An 18,704-nucleotide genomic window follows, 5' to 3' on the forward strand; every position below is an offset into this window, starting at 1 on the left:
ACAGCTGCTCCTGCGGACAACTCTCCGGAACATTCCGATAACGATGTTATTCCACAGTCTGAACGGCGTACGCCAGTATGTTCGGGCTGCAAACAACCCGTCAAGGGTCATCGACAACAGGGACTCCAACCAGGCCCACAATGTACAGGCACTGTGTCGAGCTCATCGCAGACGCCTTCTACGAACACCATCACCGCTACAACGCCTTCCATGTCACAACCAACCGACACAACTACAGAATTGACTTCGCTTCAAGAAAAGGAAACCATACTGTTACGGGAAAAAACGTCTTTACTTCAGAAACGGGAACGCCGTGTCCTCGAACAATGTATACAACAACTTGAACAAGATGTCTCCCTACTGCGTGTCGAAGAATAGGGAGCCTCAGCTGTGCCACTTTCCAGCGCGACTCAACCATCACAGCCATCCGTCCCGGACACCAGTTTGATCCGAGATGATCACATAACATTAGACAATCTACGCCGTAGCCCGATTGCTAACCAGAAGGTCGACGCACAACTCGCACATGTGGTAGATTCGGCGTTTGGCGCCCAAACGACCCCAGTGGCAGCAGCTCAAACGCGTTCGGTTTACGAAGCGTGGTTACCTTCGGCCGCCCAAAATTCACCAGGTAAGACTGGCAAATCCCCACGTGATGTACAAGCGCCGGGTACCGTGGACGAATCACGCTTAAAATGGCCTCACTTGCGTCTACCCAGGAAAAAGGGGGAAAAGTACCCAAGTTCGACAGCCTCACTGTTCCACAGCTGGTGCGTGGGGAACTAGAAATTATCACTTCAACTTATCTGCCCATAACTCCTGATGAACGAACTCATCGATTATTGCATCTTCAGAATATAATGCGCCTAGCTCATAAACATGACTGGATGGATGTACTTAATTTTCACGGTATGGTGTTGGAAAAATTACACTGTGGCGAATTGAACTGGGCAGATTCATTCGATCAATACGAGAAAGAGGTACTCTCACCAGACACTTTAAAATCCGTTAAGCAAAACACAGACTCGTCTAAAAAGTCTGCAGAGAAGAAAAGTGACATCTGCTACAAGTACAACTTTCAAACTTGTGAATGGGGTGACAAATGTTTTTGTCGCCACATCTGTTACCGATGTAATGAAGTGAATAATTCCGCTCAACAACATGCCGGCAAAGACTGTTCAGTTACCAGTAAGAAACAAAATGCCTTAGAGCCTAATGGCACTGACGATTGACAATGTACAATTTTCGATAGTATCAGCACCTCAAACAGCGTGCCAGCAGTGGTGCCTACCATTTCTCAGGTCGTCGGGTCCTTCACACCCGATAACATTACGGACAGCATTGCTGCACATAATTTAGTTTTCTCATCGGGTTTACCCAATTATCAGGGATGCCGTCACACGGTCCCTTCAAAACTTAACATTCCATTGTGGAGATCTTTACTCACAACATTCGATGACGCGATCATCTGTGATTATCATCAGTTTGGTTGGCCTGTTGGCTACATTGCTCAGACATTGCCAATCTTTAATATGCGTAATCACACGTCTGCACTTCAGTTTGCTTCCGACGTGAACCTGTTATAACGACCGAAGTTGAAGCGGGGGCCACCATGGGCCCCTTTACAGAAAATCCGTTTCCGGGACGGTTTGTCCTGTCACCATTACAGACAGTTCCGAAGAAAGGTTCTTCGCAACGACGTATCGTCATGGACTTGAGCTTTCCATAATCTGCCTCGGTAAACTCTGGGATCCCATCGGATTTTTATGATGGTTACACCATAAAACTTACTTATCCGTCACTTGACGAATTTACAAAACTTATTCATCTGAAAGGCCCAGGGGCCTTAATGTTCAAACGTGATTTACGTAGAGCTTATCGCCAAATTTACATTGACCCTAAAGACTATCACTTACTTGGTTACTCATGGAACGATTGTATGTATTTTGATATCGTGTTTCCTTTTGGCCTTAGGTCCGCAGCGTCAGCATGTCAACGGACCACCAATGCTGTTATGACCACCAATGCTGTTATGTATTTATTCAGACAATGTGGTTATTCAGGGATTAATTACCTGGATGACTTTGGTGGGGTCGATGTACCCCGTTTAGCACAACCAGCCTTTGAAGTCTTGAAGAGGCAGCAGACAAAGCTGTCCCCCCTACGACTAGCATGGTATTTTTAGGTATACAATTTAATTCCATTACAATGACCATGTCTGTGCCTGCTCAAAAACTGTCAGCGTTATTGTTAGAATTAGATGATTGGTACACTGTCGTTTACACTTATGTACCAAAACGCAAATTTCAGTCGTTGCTAGGTAAATTGCACTCTGTTGCTATTTGTATTCGTGCAGGTAGAGTTTTCTTGTCTCGAATGTTAGCGTTGCTTCGCTCACAGTTCAATTCGTCCAATATTTTTTTGGACGAACAATTTTATGCAGATTTGACCTGGTGGCGTACTTTTCTTCCATTATACAACGGAGTATCTGTTATTCCGTCTTTTCGATGGCAGTCACCAGATTTCATATTTTCTACAGATGCCTGCCTTACTGGCTGTGGGGGGTATTATCAAGGACTGTACTTTCATAGAACATTTCCAGTTGCAGTCACTGAAATGAATTCGCATATTAATGTGTTAGAACTTTTGACTGTACTTGTTGCTTGTCGCTTATGGGCCCCCGCATGGAAAGGGCTCCGCATTCAACTTTTTTGTGATAACATGACCACTGTTCAGGTAATTAATGCGGGGCGTTCACGAGACCCCCATATACTTAGATGTTTACGCGAACTATGGTTAGTCACAGCCCTCAATAGTGTCGAACTTAAGGCTGTGCACATTCAGGGGGAAGACAACCGTATTGCAGATCATTTAAGCAGGTGGCATCTCTCGCCATATCACCAGACTGCTTTTGAAAAACTGACCACAGGTGATCATGTATCCATGGTAACAGTGCCAGATCACCTTTTCACTGATTTTCACTATGACTTGTGATTGTATCGAGCGCATGTTTAGCCGACCTTTTGTATTGCAAGTTTAGGTTATTTTTGTCTGCATTATGTATATGTCTTTCATTTCAGGTTCTGACTGGACCACACTTCAGCTACAGACTGCTACTTTTCAAGCAGCTGCTTTTGCCACAGGGACTATTTCTAACCTCAAAGCACAATGGCGGGCTTATTTACTGTTTTGTAACCATTTTGGTCTTACCCCGGTGCCAGGTACACCGGCAGTCATCTCCGCTTTTCTGACATTCTTAGCCCGTTCACTCACTTCCACGCAATCATTTAAAAACTACTTGAATGGGGTTGCTAAACTTCACTTATTTTTGGGTTATGATAGTAAGGTTATTGACAGTTTTACGGTTAATCTTACTCTGCGTGGGTTGCAAAGACTCCACACAGAACCATTCGCGAAGAAACAACCAATCACAGCCCAGATTTTGCTCGACATCTACAAGCATTTAGACTTCTCACAACCATTGCATTTGGTTTCTTGGGCTGCCTTTTTGCTGGGTTTTTTCTCATTTTTACGCAAATCAAACTTGGTACCGCCATCTCAATCAACCTTTGATCCTCAAAAACATTTATGTCGTCAAGATGTTGTTTTTTCACAATTTGGGATGGCGGTCACCATTAAATGGTCAAAGACAATTCCATTTCAAGATAGAGTTCACTACATTCAGATTGCCAAAATACCGGGCTCTGTTTTGTGCCCCTGTGTTCGCTTTTCAAAAGATGTGTTCCTTAATTCCAGCTCCACCAGATGCACCAGCCTTTGTGCTGCTCAACAGGGGTGCCCTCTTCCCTCTCACTCACAGGGTGTTTGTTTCATCACTGCGAGCACTCTTGGCTGCCGCTAATTATTCAACTTCCCTGTTTTCGGGTCACAGCTTTCGCCGAGGGGGTGCCTCCTTCGCTTTTGAGGCTGGTGTACCAGGAGAACTTATAAAACTTCATGGAGACTGGAAATCATCTGCTTATTTACGCTACTTAACTGTTTCCTCGCAACAGAGCCGTGCTGTCACTTTGCTCATGCGAGATCATGTTTTAAAAAGTTGCCACCGTTAGTGTTCAACATACATTTGCCTGTTACAGGATGTAATTATCTTTTTTCTTGGCTTTCAGTGTTGTAATTTTTTGCAATGAAGTTCATTACCACTGTTCACTGGGTTCATTTTCCAGTATTTCATTGAGCTGGGTTATACATCCAACAAATGTGTATTTCTGGTGTTCTCTTAGTTAGCTGTTAGTGTTTTACTGCGTCAGTTTATACATCCAACACTGTTTTGTTGCCTTGTTAGTTTCCTCACATTTTTGCAGGGAGTTTGGTTGGTCTCACAATCGGTCCTCACACTCTGGGTTTGGCGGCTTGGTGCTGGCTGTCACATCTCATTTTATTCAGCATTAAAATACAGCCTGCGACAGGTTCCGCCAATCCTCGTGTGTGTGTGTGCCTTTTGTGTTTTCAACAGCTCCCTGCATCCTAGAGGGCGGGCCACTAATTTGCCCCCAACTGCTTGGGAATAATTGGGGACCCCCTCTAGGCAATTGATTTTTCCCGCGGCTGCGGTCACGTGACTTCGGGTTCACTTTCAATATGGCGTTGTAGTTGTACACAACAGTACTTTTGCCTTTTTCGCACCCACCCACCTCTACCCACACTGTTAAACGGTATGCTTGTCTTTTATCAGGGTAGGTGGGATAGGGTGCTGGCTGTCACATCTCATTTTATTCAGCATTAAAATACAGCCTGCGACAGGTTCCGCCAATCCTCGTGTGTGTGTGTGCCTTTTGTGTTTTCAACAGCTCCCTGCATCCTAGAGGGCGGGCCACTAATTTAGAGATATGACAGCTTACTGTTTTTGGCCGTTTATTTTATCGCTAGATACCAAATCCCGTTGTTATTGGTTCAATCTGATAGCTAATTTTCCAGATTTGAAGCCTGGAGATTGGTCATGATTAATCTAGAGCTTTAATTAATATTGCCCTACCTGTAACCATCGTAGGCATGACAATTGTAGAGAACAGGCAAATATCAGCAAGTTTCAAAACTTCATGTACACTGTCTGTCATGTTTTCAGGATCTGGCACAAAGTGTATTATTTTCTTGCATTTCAGACTACCAGCACTGGTCAACACGGCTTTTCCCGCCCGCGGTATTTCTGAATAATCAAATTGAAGGCCATATTAACCGAGAGTATGCTACCGAGGAGGACAGCAATACACCAGATCAATAAAAGATTAGGTGATAGTCCCTCTACAGACCCTGACACAACCCGTGGTACAGGTCTGTGTCAGCAAAGACATCCAATTGCTGTGATAGGGGCTGATGTACTGATCTGTGACCAGTGCTGTGATGATATGGCTATATACAGTGCTGTGGACACAGTGATGTGACAGGGCCTGAAACTATGTTCTGCGATGTTTGTTTAGGCCCCTGATCGGTGTTTTTTGTGACATGACTTTTTCCTATCACAAAATGTTCATCAAAGAATTCGAAATAATGTGGTCGTTAAGGAAATATGTGCTTTAATTGGCTTAAGGGTTCAATTTTTTCACATCATCTACTGTTCGAAAACGTCGAACACCTGTCCTGCAAACAAAAATTGAGATAAAATTGAATGAAGACAAACAAACAAATGAACAAACCGACATTAAAATCGAAGAATAAATGATTCAATGACTACATGGTTAACTTTAAGTAAAGAATTTTAAGTCGTGTCGGTAAGTTGAAAGATGAATGAGCGATTCAAATCCGTGTCGTTCACCTTCGGCATGACGATGCATATCTCTCGATTTTGGATGGGCTCTTAACGATAACTGGCGTTTTGCAAATCTCTCTTGAAAACCTAAGAATATGAAGAAATAAAATAAAACAATGTCGTTTTATTCTATATGTCAGTGTCTATGTACGTCTGTATGTCTGTGTCTGTCTGTGTATGTCGCTGTCTGTTTGTCTGCGTGTCTGTCTTCCCACCTGTCTGTCTATCTCTCTGTCTCTGTCTGTCTGTCTGTCTATCTCTGTCTCTGTCTGTCTGTCTGTCTGTCTGTCTGTCTGTCTGTCTCTCTCTCTCTCTCTCTCTCTCTCTCTCTCTCTCTCTCTCTCTCTCTCTCTCTCTCTCTCTCTCTCTCTCTCTCTCTCTCTCTCTCTCTCTCTCTATTGGGAGGTTTGCCCCTTTTGTATCCAAGAAGTTCTGATTAAGAATTCGGATTTATAATGGTGAGGTTGTTCATTCTCCATGCTGACAATCTTATAGTGCAATCATTCTAGACGTAACCATAGGCATTTCTGTTTCAGTACTCTGGCCGGTAGAATCTGAATTCGGCATGATGCAGCTCCAACTTCGATGTATGGTAGAGTGTAAATGGTTGTTAGATAAAGCATAGCTATATTTATGTTTTGCAAACTTCAAGAAATACAAAGTCTTTGTGGGGGAAATTTGAAGTGGCGATTTTGATATCGCAAGATGACAGTTTACCAATTACAATAAATTTAAAGAACATTCTCAAGATATATCGTAAAACATTTGAAATATATGCAGCTGTTCAAACAAGTAATCTGCCTATCAATAAAGGAAAGTAGACCGGTCAATGTAACAATATGCTTACCACCTGCTCGTAATATTACCCTTTACCAATCGAATGACCTTTCCTTCTAAAGTAGCTATTTCATATCTATCGAAGCTTGCTTTATCACGTTTCAGCTGACAACAATTATCTCCACCCTTGTTTATATAGCCTACCCCGTTTTGTCGGCAATCTGTTAAGTAATAAAAGTGACATTTAAGTCTTACTTAGCTTTGCAAATCTACAAATTTCCGACTCGAAGGAGTTGCCGCGAATGTGATGAGCGGCTTTTATTGCTAAATCTCAGTTAATGATTCTCTACCCATAATAATGTATGACAAGCGTAAGGAGATGTAAATACTTTCAAAATCATCGATGTTATCACTTTGCAGATAAGATAATTGATAAGCCGAACGAAAGGTAGAATTTGTGTAGCGAGTTAGGGAATATCCATGCTATTAGACCAACTCTTTTGTGGGCAGATGTAAGAAAAGAACTCACATTCTGGGTATTCAATACTTTGTCTGTTATATCTTTCCAAAGCCTCTTTAAATTCCCTGCAGACTTCATCTTTGAGATCTACTAAATATACATCACGCAACTCAATTGGATTCTGTTCGACGAATTTCTTCACGGCCACTACAATGACCTCTCTCTCTCTCTCTCTCTCTCTCTCTCTCTCTCTCCTCTCTCTCTCTCTCTCTCTCTCTCTCTGAGGACATGTTGTGATATTGACATGTGAAGGTCTGCGATACATCATGTTAGCTTTGGCAACTCCATCGCCGTGGTCCAGCCTATTATTAGCTGGATTCACGATAGCATCGACCCGCATCTTAGTGATACCTCCTTTCATCACAAGTACCCTTGTTCTATCATACAGGTGAACATGGCAGACAGTGGTAAGAGTGGCGTACAATCTTTGAGGTGCCTCTATTTCCTCTGTACGACCAGTGCGACCCTCCCTACTGATTGAAACGTCTATGATGCATCTGTTCTGTTCCTGGACGAATCGGATGTATGCTTGACCCTCTTCTTGCTGGAAAAGTCTTGATAGTCCTGGCTCATTCATATAACGCCTGTCATGGCAGATTGCGTCCAGATACTCCCTGATACTTTTTTCACCGTTATCAATGTTTTGCTTTGTACCATGTATAATCACCCCAGTAGCACCGGTGTTCTCGTCATCTTCTCCTTGATCGCGATATCAGTTTCTGTGAACTCGTCAATAACAGCTTTCATGTATTTGAACATAAATTCAACCTTTCCACTAGCGACATCGATGAATCTATTAATGGTTGTATTGAAGTCGATGTATCTTTGTATACCTGCCGTAGCTCAATCAACGTCATTAACAAATCCAGTAACAGTTATGTAAGTCTAGCTAGCACAATATTCGACCAACACCTGAAACTTCTTTTGCGACCTCCACGCCGTCTTCAATGAATCTCATATACTCTGTCGGTGGAATGTCGCTCAAGTACTTGTGAATTGGAATGTCTGGTCAATTTTAATTCTCGTAAACACAACCAAGCGCTATTCTCTTGTGTACCGCCATGCTCCTTGCGTCGAATGCCCCGAGGAAAGTCCAAGACCAAGAATTGCTGTCTTTTTACTCAAATTTACATTCATCCATCACTATGCATGGGTTTATTGCACCAAGATTTCAGTATTAAATTTTTGTTACTATAGACCGCAAAAGTTGGTTGCACAGCTGATTGACTGCAGCGGCCTCAGTGAACGAGCGTTGCATGTTTGACGCCTGCCGGGAGACGAGCAGGCCCTGATCAGTGGTGATCTCACCTGATAGCAATACCACGATCATTGTTGTGGCTAGGTTACTAGCACAAAATTAACCGGAAAGTCCAAATGCACTTGAATAGCACATGCCCCAGGACTATGCGTGAATTAGCGTATGTCGTCTTGCTAGGGTGTAGCTTAAAAAATTGCAGCTAACGGGCAACCGTGCTTGGTCTTTTTCTAACCTGTTGCTGTACAGCGCCGCTACAGGCCGGCAGTGCAAAGCAAACACGTCAGAAAAGCCAGCGGACGGCATATGGGCTATGGTAATTTGTTGTTTTTGTTTCAAACTAGCGGTAAATGTGTTACCCCTAACCCATTCCTATTTTACTAGAGAGGGCGTGACACCTCCTCCCTACAAAATAAGTCGTTACACTCTTATCTACCATCAGTTAAATTACAAATAAGCAGATTATAACAGCTGAGAATCTAACTAACATAAAATCGTAGTGGGTAAAATGCCTTAGACGGGATGATTTCGATACATGGCTAACGGACTCAATGTTGTGTGCATATTGTTTGAAAAAATAAGTCAAAATTGACACAAACTGAAATGTTTATATAAGTTTTAATTTTCAAATAGGCTATTTTTCCCAATAAAACTATACATTTAAGGTCAGCTGACCAGTTCAGACTTTGTCCGGTGCGATCGCGCACAAAGAAGTATGGAGATCATTCGTTCAGTGTAGCAGCTCCAATACTCTGGAACAGTCTTCCATTAGATATTTCGGCGTTCTCCTAGCCTGTCAATTTTTAAAACTAATGTTAAAACCTTCCTTTTTAAATCTGCTTTTGGACTTTGGTTTTAGATGGTTTTATTGTAGTTTTTTTACTGTTTTAATTGCTTTTAGTTATATGTAATTTTTATCACAGTGTCCTTGATCACTTTGTTGTTGATATTGGCGCTTTATAAATAAATTATTATTATTATTATTATTATTATTATTATATTATTATTATTATTACAAGTTTAGGGGCTATAAGTATTATATAGAAATGTAATAACACTAGTTCATTGAAGCTCTGGGAATTCTGAAAAAAGGTGTTGTTTATTTTAATTTTTTCAAAAGGGGTGACTTCTAATTGTTGTACGTGCAGCGCAGAATTATGCATCATACTGTACGGAGAGAGGGATATCATTAGGCCAAGGAGTAATTAAATGCTTGTCGGAAAAGTGACACTAAGCAGTTTAAAGCGATACCCAGCAGGCCCAGACTTTTAACTTGTGTGCGAACTTTATGGATACACATTCAATCGGAAGCCACAGAACGTGCCACAAACGGCAAAAATTAGAGAGGCACCTTTTTCATCATATAGGCAGAAATCAATGTATTATTGCCTTATTTGTATTGTACGGTGATTGTTTTAACAGCACAATGGCAAATTAACTGTAATGTTATTAAAAATTACTTCAAACCATAACATAAATGATCAAAACAGGCACGTGCATATAGATAAAACATTTTTTTTTATTTCTTGAAGTGACAAGACTCAAATAAATTACATGTACCGATAACAAAGTTTCGGGCAAACATCTTTTACAAACTCTCTGAATATCAAAGTAACTTATCCCACAAAGTTGCATTTTAAAAAAGGGACAAATAAAGAGCTAAACAAAAAATATAGGAAACGAAAGGGAAAGGTACACAGAAACTGAAAAAATACAAATTGAAATGATCAAATACCTTTATTTTAAATACAATCTGAAAAATACAGACAAAATTAAAAAATGAGAAATACTTGAAATCAAATGGACACCTGCAACTTCCAGGGTCGTTGTATTCTGTAAATAGATAAGCAAACAAGGTTATTTACATCTGTACTTTTAGTATATATACTAAATCATAATGAAAGCATTTAGAAGTATTTCATTCTTATTTTCATGCTAAAAATTTAACTTTTCCATGATATTTCATGTAAGATAAAACTGAAGGAAGTTTCATTTGAACATGTGAAAACATCCTAAAATGGTAAGTCATCATTACATATACTGGACTTACCATAAAGATGACTTTTCAAGCATCAATTTTAAATTGAACAAGTCGTTGATGGCACAGTCCCCACTTGTTCTTGGTACTTTAATTAAAAGTCCTCAGAGAGGATAGAGTCCTCTTCATTAATTAGGTCTATGATAAAAATACTGTGATACAGATGGCGCTAAATGGCCAAGAATGAGTTCCACGGTGGTGAAAACATAAAACCAATGTAGGCCGCCATCCTAATTACAAAATGTCATTAAATGAGTCAATTAGTAATGAATCAACAGGATGTTGCCGAACATTTTTGCATACTATCCTAACACTAATAGATTATCACCGGTACCATATTTCATAAAGTTTGATGCAGTATTTACAAACTATGAGATCAACATCTGTACCGAGTTTCATCAAATTTTGACGCAGTATTTGTGGATATATAACTCTAATTAGGAAAGTTCATTAATAAGCAATTACAAATTAATTAAATGACACTGATAAATGCCTTTTTCATTGTTAAAGCAATGTAAGCTTAACATGTGTACCAAGTTTCATGAAATCTGATGCAGTATTTCTCGACATATCAGTCTAATTATGAAACTTAGGTAATTGACATGATACTGCTACACGCCGTTCAACAAATCAATGTGCATATGTATGACATAGGTCAATGTCCTTATACCAACTTTGAATGATACTGGTGGAAAGATGTCTGAGTTATGGCTCTGTACATGAAAAGATCGTAACAAAATGGCAGCCATGCAGCCATATTTAATCTTACTGTCTAAAAAATCTATATGCATCTGTATGACATAAGTCAATGTCCATGTACCAACTTTGAATAAAATCGGTTGAGACTTGCCAGAGTTATGGCTTTCGACATGAAAAAAAACCATAACAAAATGGCCGCCATGTGGTCATATTGGATCATATCGTGAAACAAATCGACATACATATGTGTAACATGAGTCAATGTCCTTGTAACAACTTTGATAAAATCGGTTGAGATATGATTGAGTAATTGCTCCGTACATGAAAAAATTGTAACAAAATGGTGGCATGGTAGCCATATCATGTTCATATGTATGAAATAGGTCAAAGTCCTTGTACAAAGTTTTGAATAAAATCCATTTAGACGGGCCTGAGTTATGGCTAAGGACATGAAAAAATTGTAACAAAATGGCTGCCATGCGGCCATATTGGATCATATCATGAAACAAATTGACATGCATATGTATGACATAGGTCAATGTCCTTGTACCAGACTTTGAATAAAATCGGTTGAGATATGCCTGAGTTATGGCTCCGTACATGACAAAATTGTAATAAGATTGCCGCATGGCAGCCATATTGGATAATGTTGTGAAACAAATTGATGTGCATATGTATGAAGGTCAATGTCCTTGTACTAACTTTAATAAAATCGGTTGAAACAAGTCGGAGTTATAGCTCTGTACATAAAAAATTGTAATAAAATGGCCGCATGGCGGCCACATTGGATCATGCATATGTATATATATGGACGTGCATATGTATGACATATCAAGTAATCCTTGTACCAAGTTTGAATGAAATCGCTCCATGTATCTCTGAGATATCTGCGTGAACAGACGGATGCATGGACAGACAAACGCACACACTGACACACGCTCGGACATGACCAAACCTATAAGTCCCCCGGACGGTATCTTTGGGACTAAAAATACAAGCATCAATTTAGTAAAAATATGATTCATAGAAAGAACCAGATTTCAATGTTTTTATTTACATATTGGTTTGTTATTGACTTAATTAATTTGTTCTTTACATGTTTATTTTATCATGATTTATCTTTACTTTTATCACTATGGCCATCATTATTTCAGGTTGCTTATTTGGTTCTGCATGAACCCCTTTGTGTTTTGGCACTTTCACATGACTTGAATTGGTCATCACATGATGCTCCCTTACCATAAGTTCTAATTTCTTTAAACCATTATGGCCAGGTACTTTACTATACCGGTCCATTCCCTTCCTAATCTCATGATGGATACTCTCTACACAGTTCTGTGAGGAAACCAAAGCCAAACCCTGTGTTTTCAATCTGAGGGATGACATGATCTTCTAACATATGCATTTTGGGGGGTACACTTTCATTAGGAAAGTGTTCTCTGTAATATGCCATTAAATGTGATATGTTTGAACTGAGAATGCTAATATATTCATCTGACATTCTATTGCTTGTACTCTAAAGATTATGGCAGGCTGCAAATTTTGAAAATATTGGCTTATACAGACCACAAATGTGTGCAGCCTGTCATTGTTCATTCAGCTATGGGCATATTCTTGCTGTGGTCCTGATGACGCTCTTGCACAACGTTTGAATGTTTTCTTCCTGAAACACAAAAAATAAAAAAGGATATGATAACTTTCTTTCAAAGAAGCAAACAGAGTTGTTTCACTGAAAGTAGGTCAAAATAATGTAGACGAAATACATCTTCTGTAGTATATATAACACACAATAAATCTGACACTGAAAGCTTGAAATCCTGACAAGCAGAATACTGAACCTTTTAATGACTTTAGCAACAAAACAGTTACAGTTGTAAAACACATACTTTACAGCACTTGTTCACATGATTTCCGATGAATGCCTGCCGTGGTAAGAATGACGTCCAACACCAAATGACTGCAGAGCTTGGTCAATACCGCAGACTACAAAACCACATTGTTTTGGCAGTTTCGCTTTTACGTCTGTAGCTTCAGATATCTAAGAAAACAAAGATAAACACTGTGTTGTCTGGAAATGACTGCACTACAAATGTGCACAAGCCAAAATTCTGAAAATGCAGCATAGACATGACTGTGCACTTGAGATTGACAATGTTATTGCTTATCATCACAAAAATGATCTTACTTCTGGTATCAATATGCCATTTTCAAAGATGAAGGAGACCCTCTGAGATCTCAGGTTGCTAGACAGGTTATCTGTGGGTGTTCTCACATGATACAGGCTAAACAAACATTACATGTTTATTTAACATGGCAACTATTCCAGTTTGATAAAAAGTTTGACTTGGCTAGCAACTCACTGCCACTGAAATTAATTGTGTCTCACAAGATTTCAAAATTATCACAAAATCATGTATTTTTATTTTGTTAATGTAGTATGGTCTTCTATTCATAAATACTAACCTTCCTGTCAGCTTCTTCACTGAGTTCCTGCACTTTCTCCTGGGCTTTTTTAACTTTGCCCAAGGTCATTAGTGGCGGTCTGCCATCATCTTCACTGTTGTCGTCATCATCATCATCATTGTCACAGTCATCATCAGCAAGGAGAGCCTTTTCAACACTATCAGCCAAGGTCTTAGCTTCTTCTTGGAGTTCTTTCGCTTCACACTGTAATGTCTCGACTTGTTTCAACATGGCTACATATGTGTCAAATCCAGCAGGCTTCAGCACGGGTTCATCAATGTCATCATCTCTCTCCAGAGTCGTGATGATCTTGATATCCAGTACTGCACAGCTAGCTTGCATCATGGTGAAAAACTTTTAAAACAAGCCAGGACTGATGTGCAACCCTGGGACTGCAACCTGTGATAAAATATAAGGGTTAGCACATGTATCTTTTACTTTTAATGTATGACAATATCTTGTAACTTTCATACCTACCTATTTATGAAGAAAACACTACATACAAATAACAACAACTAGATTGATCACAAATGCTGACATATGTGCTGGCTTCATTGTCAACTTGTTTTCGCATATAGCTTCACTAATAAACTTCTATTTGTGCACACCATTATGGACATAGTGGCATGCATATATGTAGATAGGTCACAGTGTGGTCTGTTGAACTGTCAGAGAAAGGTAAAGTGAACTGATTGAAACAGAACAGAGCTATATGTTTAGTTGGTCAATGGAAGCAAACAACATAGTGGATTGAATTGATTAGTACATACTCTGTGCAGTGGTACATTGAAAAGTGGCTTTCTGACACTATTGTAGTGCTGCATGGCATGCCTTAGGTTTCCACCAGTTGAAAGAAATTCACTGTGACATTTTCTGATATCATCATGGTTTCTCATCTTCATTGATGACAATAGTTGTTCCTCCTTCAGCAACTGTGCTTGTTCCTTGCTGATCACAAAGCATACGCAAAAATATTTCCCTAAAATATTTCAATGTGAGGAAGACAAGGAACAAAACTGACATAATTACTTAAAAACCTTAGTAGGTATAGACATGACTGGTGTTCATGAAGTCAATTTGATGTGCATGTGTGAACTCTTGGAGAGGATGTACCTGTAATATGCAAACTTATCAATTTAAATATTTATTTCAAAGAATTCATGGTTACTACATTTTGCATTGCCAGTATACATATTAATACTATGTGTAAGAATTAAATTGAGAAATAAACACAAGAATTTCTACAGAGGAAAACAATCATTTGTCAATAGCTTGCAAATATTTATCAAGATCTGACCCACTGTGTACCCCTTCCTTTAAATTTATCTGACTAATCAATGTTAGCTGTGAATGTCTTAAGTCAACGAAAAACTACAACAAATTATCATAATTGTGTTCTACAGCATATCATACACAATGCATGCTGATTATTAACAGTCGCACATATTGCAAACTGATAGGTCAAGGATGTACACATGTAAATCATAGGTAAAACTGAAGTGTACACAATAAACTGCCTGTCCTGTCAGTGCCTCAACTTTTCTTACGTATAAATCATAGCATGCAAGTATACATTTCATACCATTTGGTCCAGACAATCCATAACTCTTGGCCAGATACTCATAATCTCCCATCATCCGTGCTAATAGTGTCTTGTCCCTGAAATAAATCAAAGTGGAATGTAAGACGATTGTCCACACCATTCTAAATTAATGCCCATGTTTCTACACATCAATGCATTTTGTACATGCAAGAAAACTACTTTGCCTTTTGTAAGCTATTAATGTAGGTATCATATTTATGCTGCATAAGTTTGGTCAGATTTGCACATTGTTTTTCAGATTTTTGGATCAGCAGTATAATGCATGTATTAAACTTGGATAACCAATATGATATATCTTAAGTTCCAAATATTGTACCAAAATAGATATATGGTACAATCTGTTCATTGTTTAGTAAACACAGTATGCATGTTTAGACTTACTTCCACTTTGTGCCATCCAGTTTGTCTACCTGACCTCTGTTAACAGCTAAAGCTATTTCTAAATTGTAATAGGAATCAGGTGCTGCAAATGTACTCCAAATCACTGTATTATCTGCTACATTTGGTAAACCATTCTCAGGGTTTCTTGACCCTTGTCCCCACCTAACTTTATCCAAATTTCACTGGTAGGTATTGTACCATGCCGGGTAAGTTTGCTAGACCTGAAGACAAATATGAACAAGATGCAAAAACAACAGTAACACATATATTCAGTAATATGTGATAACAAGATTACTTATCCACAGTCTTTCTCTACATGATCATAATAGAGTTTGCACACAATCCCAAAAGTCTGACTGCAAGCCTGCTGTCCCAATATTAATACTCATGTGCTTATATAAGAGCATATAAGAACAATCTAGAACTTTTATTGACATGCTAATTACTGTTCTAAAATTCTCTCTCTTACACAACTAATTAAATTTCCAGAAAATTCCAAACATGACTTATTAAATTCATGGTTGTGAGGTCAAGAAGGACAGTGACCTTGATGAGTGGGGGGGGGGGGGGGGGGGGAATGACCTGCATAACATACCCCACTTCCAATATTCACATGCCATGCCTTGAAGTAACGCCGTAATTTCCTCTTGGCAGCCCATGTTGTTCCCATAGCAACTTCCAAATGAAGGCCAGCACCTGGAGGTATGTCAGGAGTGAGTCCCAAGATCTGGAGGATTTTCCTTCTTGTCCTTTTGTTGGTGTCTCACCTCCTCTCACTCAGCTGCAGCATCGCATCACCACCACTGACAATGTCTCTCCTCTGACTTAACTGCAACACCCTCTGACGTCTTGTCCTAGTGCTAGCTTCTGAGGTTGTTTTTCGTGGCTTTGGTGTATATGTTAAACACAATGGCTGAAAAAATCACACCAAAAATTGAAAAACCAATTTATCTTTCAAAAGTATATGTGGGTGATAAATTCATGAAATTGGACTAGCTCATTACTTGATGAAATTAATTTGTTGAACCACTACCAGGTCACACATGTACTACAAAACCAAATAAATGTTATTACAAATACAAATTTACAAATTATCATATTCCATGATAGCTTTATCAGAAGAATGTACTCCAAAATCTAACTGTATATTGATATGTGGGTATAGATCAGCAAGAGTAATGCTGGTAAAAAACTCACCTGGCCCTTGGTTTTAACCTTTATCAAACTATCATCACTTCTGTTTGCATCTATTTTTTTCTTGACAAGTGTTGTTGCCATTTCTTCATACTGTAGCAGCATATGCACCGCTGATACATTCTGCAACACATTTCTGCGGCCTTCACTGCACATATATTGTTCTGCCTATCCCTTGATGTTTCATCATTTGATGTCTCGGTATTGATTATGTCAGGAATGGGGACTGGAGTATGGTGGCTTCTGATGGAAATGGGCTCACTGACGAGAAGCAGTGGTCTCCAGCAATGGACTGGTAAACACACCGTTCCGTGTTGTGTTGCAGATCTTGCAGTGGCACAACTGACTTACAACCGACATTCCCATAATCACATGTGACTGTGGCATTTGATAGCATGTTTGCAAAGGCAATGGGGGGACTTATAATAGATTCACACATAATAGAGAGACGGCACACAGGACAGGATGAAGAAACTTGCAACCACTGACACAAACATTCAGCACAAAACACATGTGGTCCATCACACAAAAGTTGTATTGGTCCATCTATTATGTCTTTGCAAATGGGACACTCCATTTCTTCAATGAGATCATTGAACCTCTGTCTCTGCAAGGGAATGAATCTTCTCATCTTTTTCCTGCCCTCTGTTTTACAGCTGCTGTTAGATTTGTACTGCCATGAGTTTCACTCTGTAGTTTCCCCGTCTTTCCTGTCTCCTTGCCAGTGATACCAGAAATGTCACCGCCTTGGTATTGACTTGGTCCGCCCCTGTTTTACTGTCTTTCTTTTTCTTTCCTGCCTTACACAATGCATCACACACCGCACATCTCCGTACTCTACAGTGTCTGGACCATTTCACTACGTGTGTCCCTGGCCGATAGGTTCTGTTATTGCTTTCTGCCTGCTGCCATGGAGCAATGACTCTCTTACAGCGACAACAAAAATTGGACGGGTGAACATCAGAATGTCTTCACTAAAACTGTACTCTGAAACAATTCTTTAACTCCACGATAAAATTGGAGCATGGATAACTTGTGCCATTTATTTTCCGTGCACAAATACGACACCGGTTTTTTAGCACACGAGCATGAAATTCGAATGACATTTTCACAGTCTAGGCCAACAGACGATTGAAAAAGGCGCCAGAAAATATGCCAGTGTGTAAACAAACCCGTTACCAGGGAGACATGCGTGATGGTCCGAAAAACTATGCTCAACTGCAACGCACATATGGACGTAAATAAAAAACCCACACGCATAAAAAATAACCCATGACAAATCACGCCATAAAATGTACAGATTAAATCACTGCGGACACGGTTAAATCGGTTTCAATCTTGTTAAAATTGATTTACTTAAAATCTGAACCTCGTAAATTACACAACACATTAATGAAAATACTTACAGACCGCCATGCTTTATGTTATCAAGTTGTCCGTGCTAAGAAACTTCTCCTGCAAATGTCGCGAGGTCAAAGGTAAACTAGCGATAAACATCCAGCTATGCTGAGTATGCCACCTTATTAATTGAGAACAGCTTTCACTATCACATTTGAATGCATTTTTTAAATGATTATGGGTCAGAATTCGAGGAACAACACGCGCACGGCGAGCGATCGTCTCGGTATGGCCGCCATCACTGAGAGTGCGTTCGGCTGTTCGTTATTTGTTTGCTCAACCTAAGTTGCCAAGTCGGCCGCGCCGGAAGCAAAACACAGGTGACGTAGTCTGCCAGTATGAGCATGCGCAATTGAGCCTGGGAGCGCGAGAATGTGTACCGTATCTCGCGCTATCATGTCGTTCAGCTATAAAATGTGTGCATGTTAACATAAACTGGAATTACTGCCGAGAATACTTTCCAGGACATCACGTGTAAGTCTCTAAGGTACCAAGGAGGACGTTTAGGAAATCCTTTCAGAAAGTTCACGCCGTCTGTGGCCATTTTGTGGAGTATATACGTACCACCTGCACTGGCTGCAGCGTATACAGTATTTCTACTGTAGGCTTATA

The 18,704-nt window shown here is 39.8% G+C and overlaps 1 protein-coding gene across 4 annotated transcripts; it reads right to left on the reverse strand.

The window, feature by feature from the left end:
* Positions 1–12,642: 12,642 nt before the first annotated feature.
* On the reverse strand, positions 12,643–18,469 carry LOC139130051 (uncharacterized). 4 transcript variants are annotated; one of them, XM_070695768.1, is made up of 8 exons: positions 18,101–18,469; positions 16,096–16,413; positions 15,501–15,721; positions 15,099–15,175; positions 14,287–14,495; positions 13,517–13,915; positions 12,940–13,091; positions 12,643–12,716 (listed from the first exon to the last, which is right to left on the reverse strand). In XM_070695768.1, the coding sequence occupies exons 6-7, from the start codon at positions 13,859–13,861 to the stop codon at positions 12,954–12,956; spliced, it is 483 nt and encodes a 160-aa protein (XP_070551869.1). In that variant the 5' UTR covers positions 13,862–13,915; positions 14,287–14,495; positions 15,099–15,175; positions 15,501–15,721; positions 16,096–16,413; positions 18,101–18,469; the 3' UTR covers positions 12,643–12,716; positions 12,940–12,953. The 4 variants fall into 4 exon arrangements, with proteins under 4 accessions (XP_070551869.1, XP_070551868.1, XP_070551871.1 ...); XM_070695767.1 differs by lacking the exon at positions 18,101–18,469 and adding an exon at positions 16,698–16,817; XM_070695770.1 differs by lacking the exons at positions 12,940–13,091; positions 18,101–18,469 and adding an exon at positions 16,698–16,818.
* Positions 18,470–18,704: the final 235 nt, after the last annotated feature.

Source organism: Ptychodera flava, chromosome 3 (assembly GCF_041260155.1).
Source record: "Ptychodera flava strain L36383 chromosome 3, AS_Pfla_20210202, whole genome shotgun sequence".
In the NCBI taxonomy this organism is placed as follows: domain Eukaryota; kingdom Metazoa; phylum Hemichordata; class Enteropneusta; family Ptychoderidae; genus Ptychodera; species Ptychodera flava.

Excerpts from the sequence above, each read along its gene's own strand:
- LOC139130051 (XM_070695768.1), bottom strand. The coding sequence starts at position 13,861 with ATGATGCAAGCTAGCTGTGCAGTACTGGATATCAAGATCATCACGACT. Across the intron at positions 13,092-13,516 it reads GTGAAGAAGCTGACAGGAAG|ATATCTGAAGCTACAGACGT; the intron begins GTTAGTATTTAT and ends TTGTTTTCTTAG.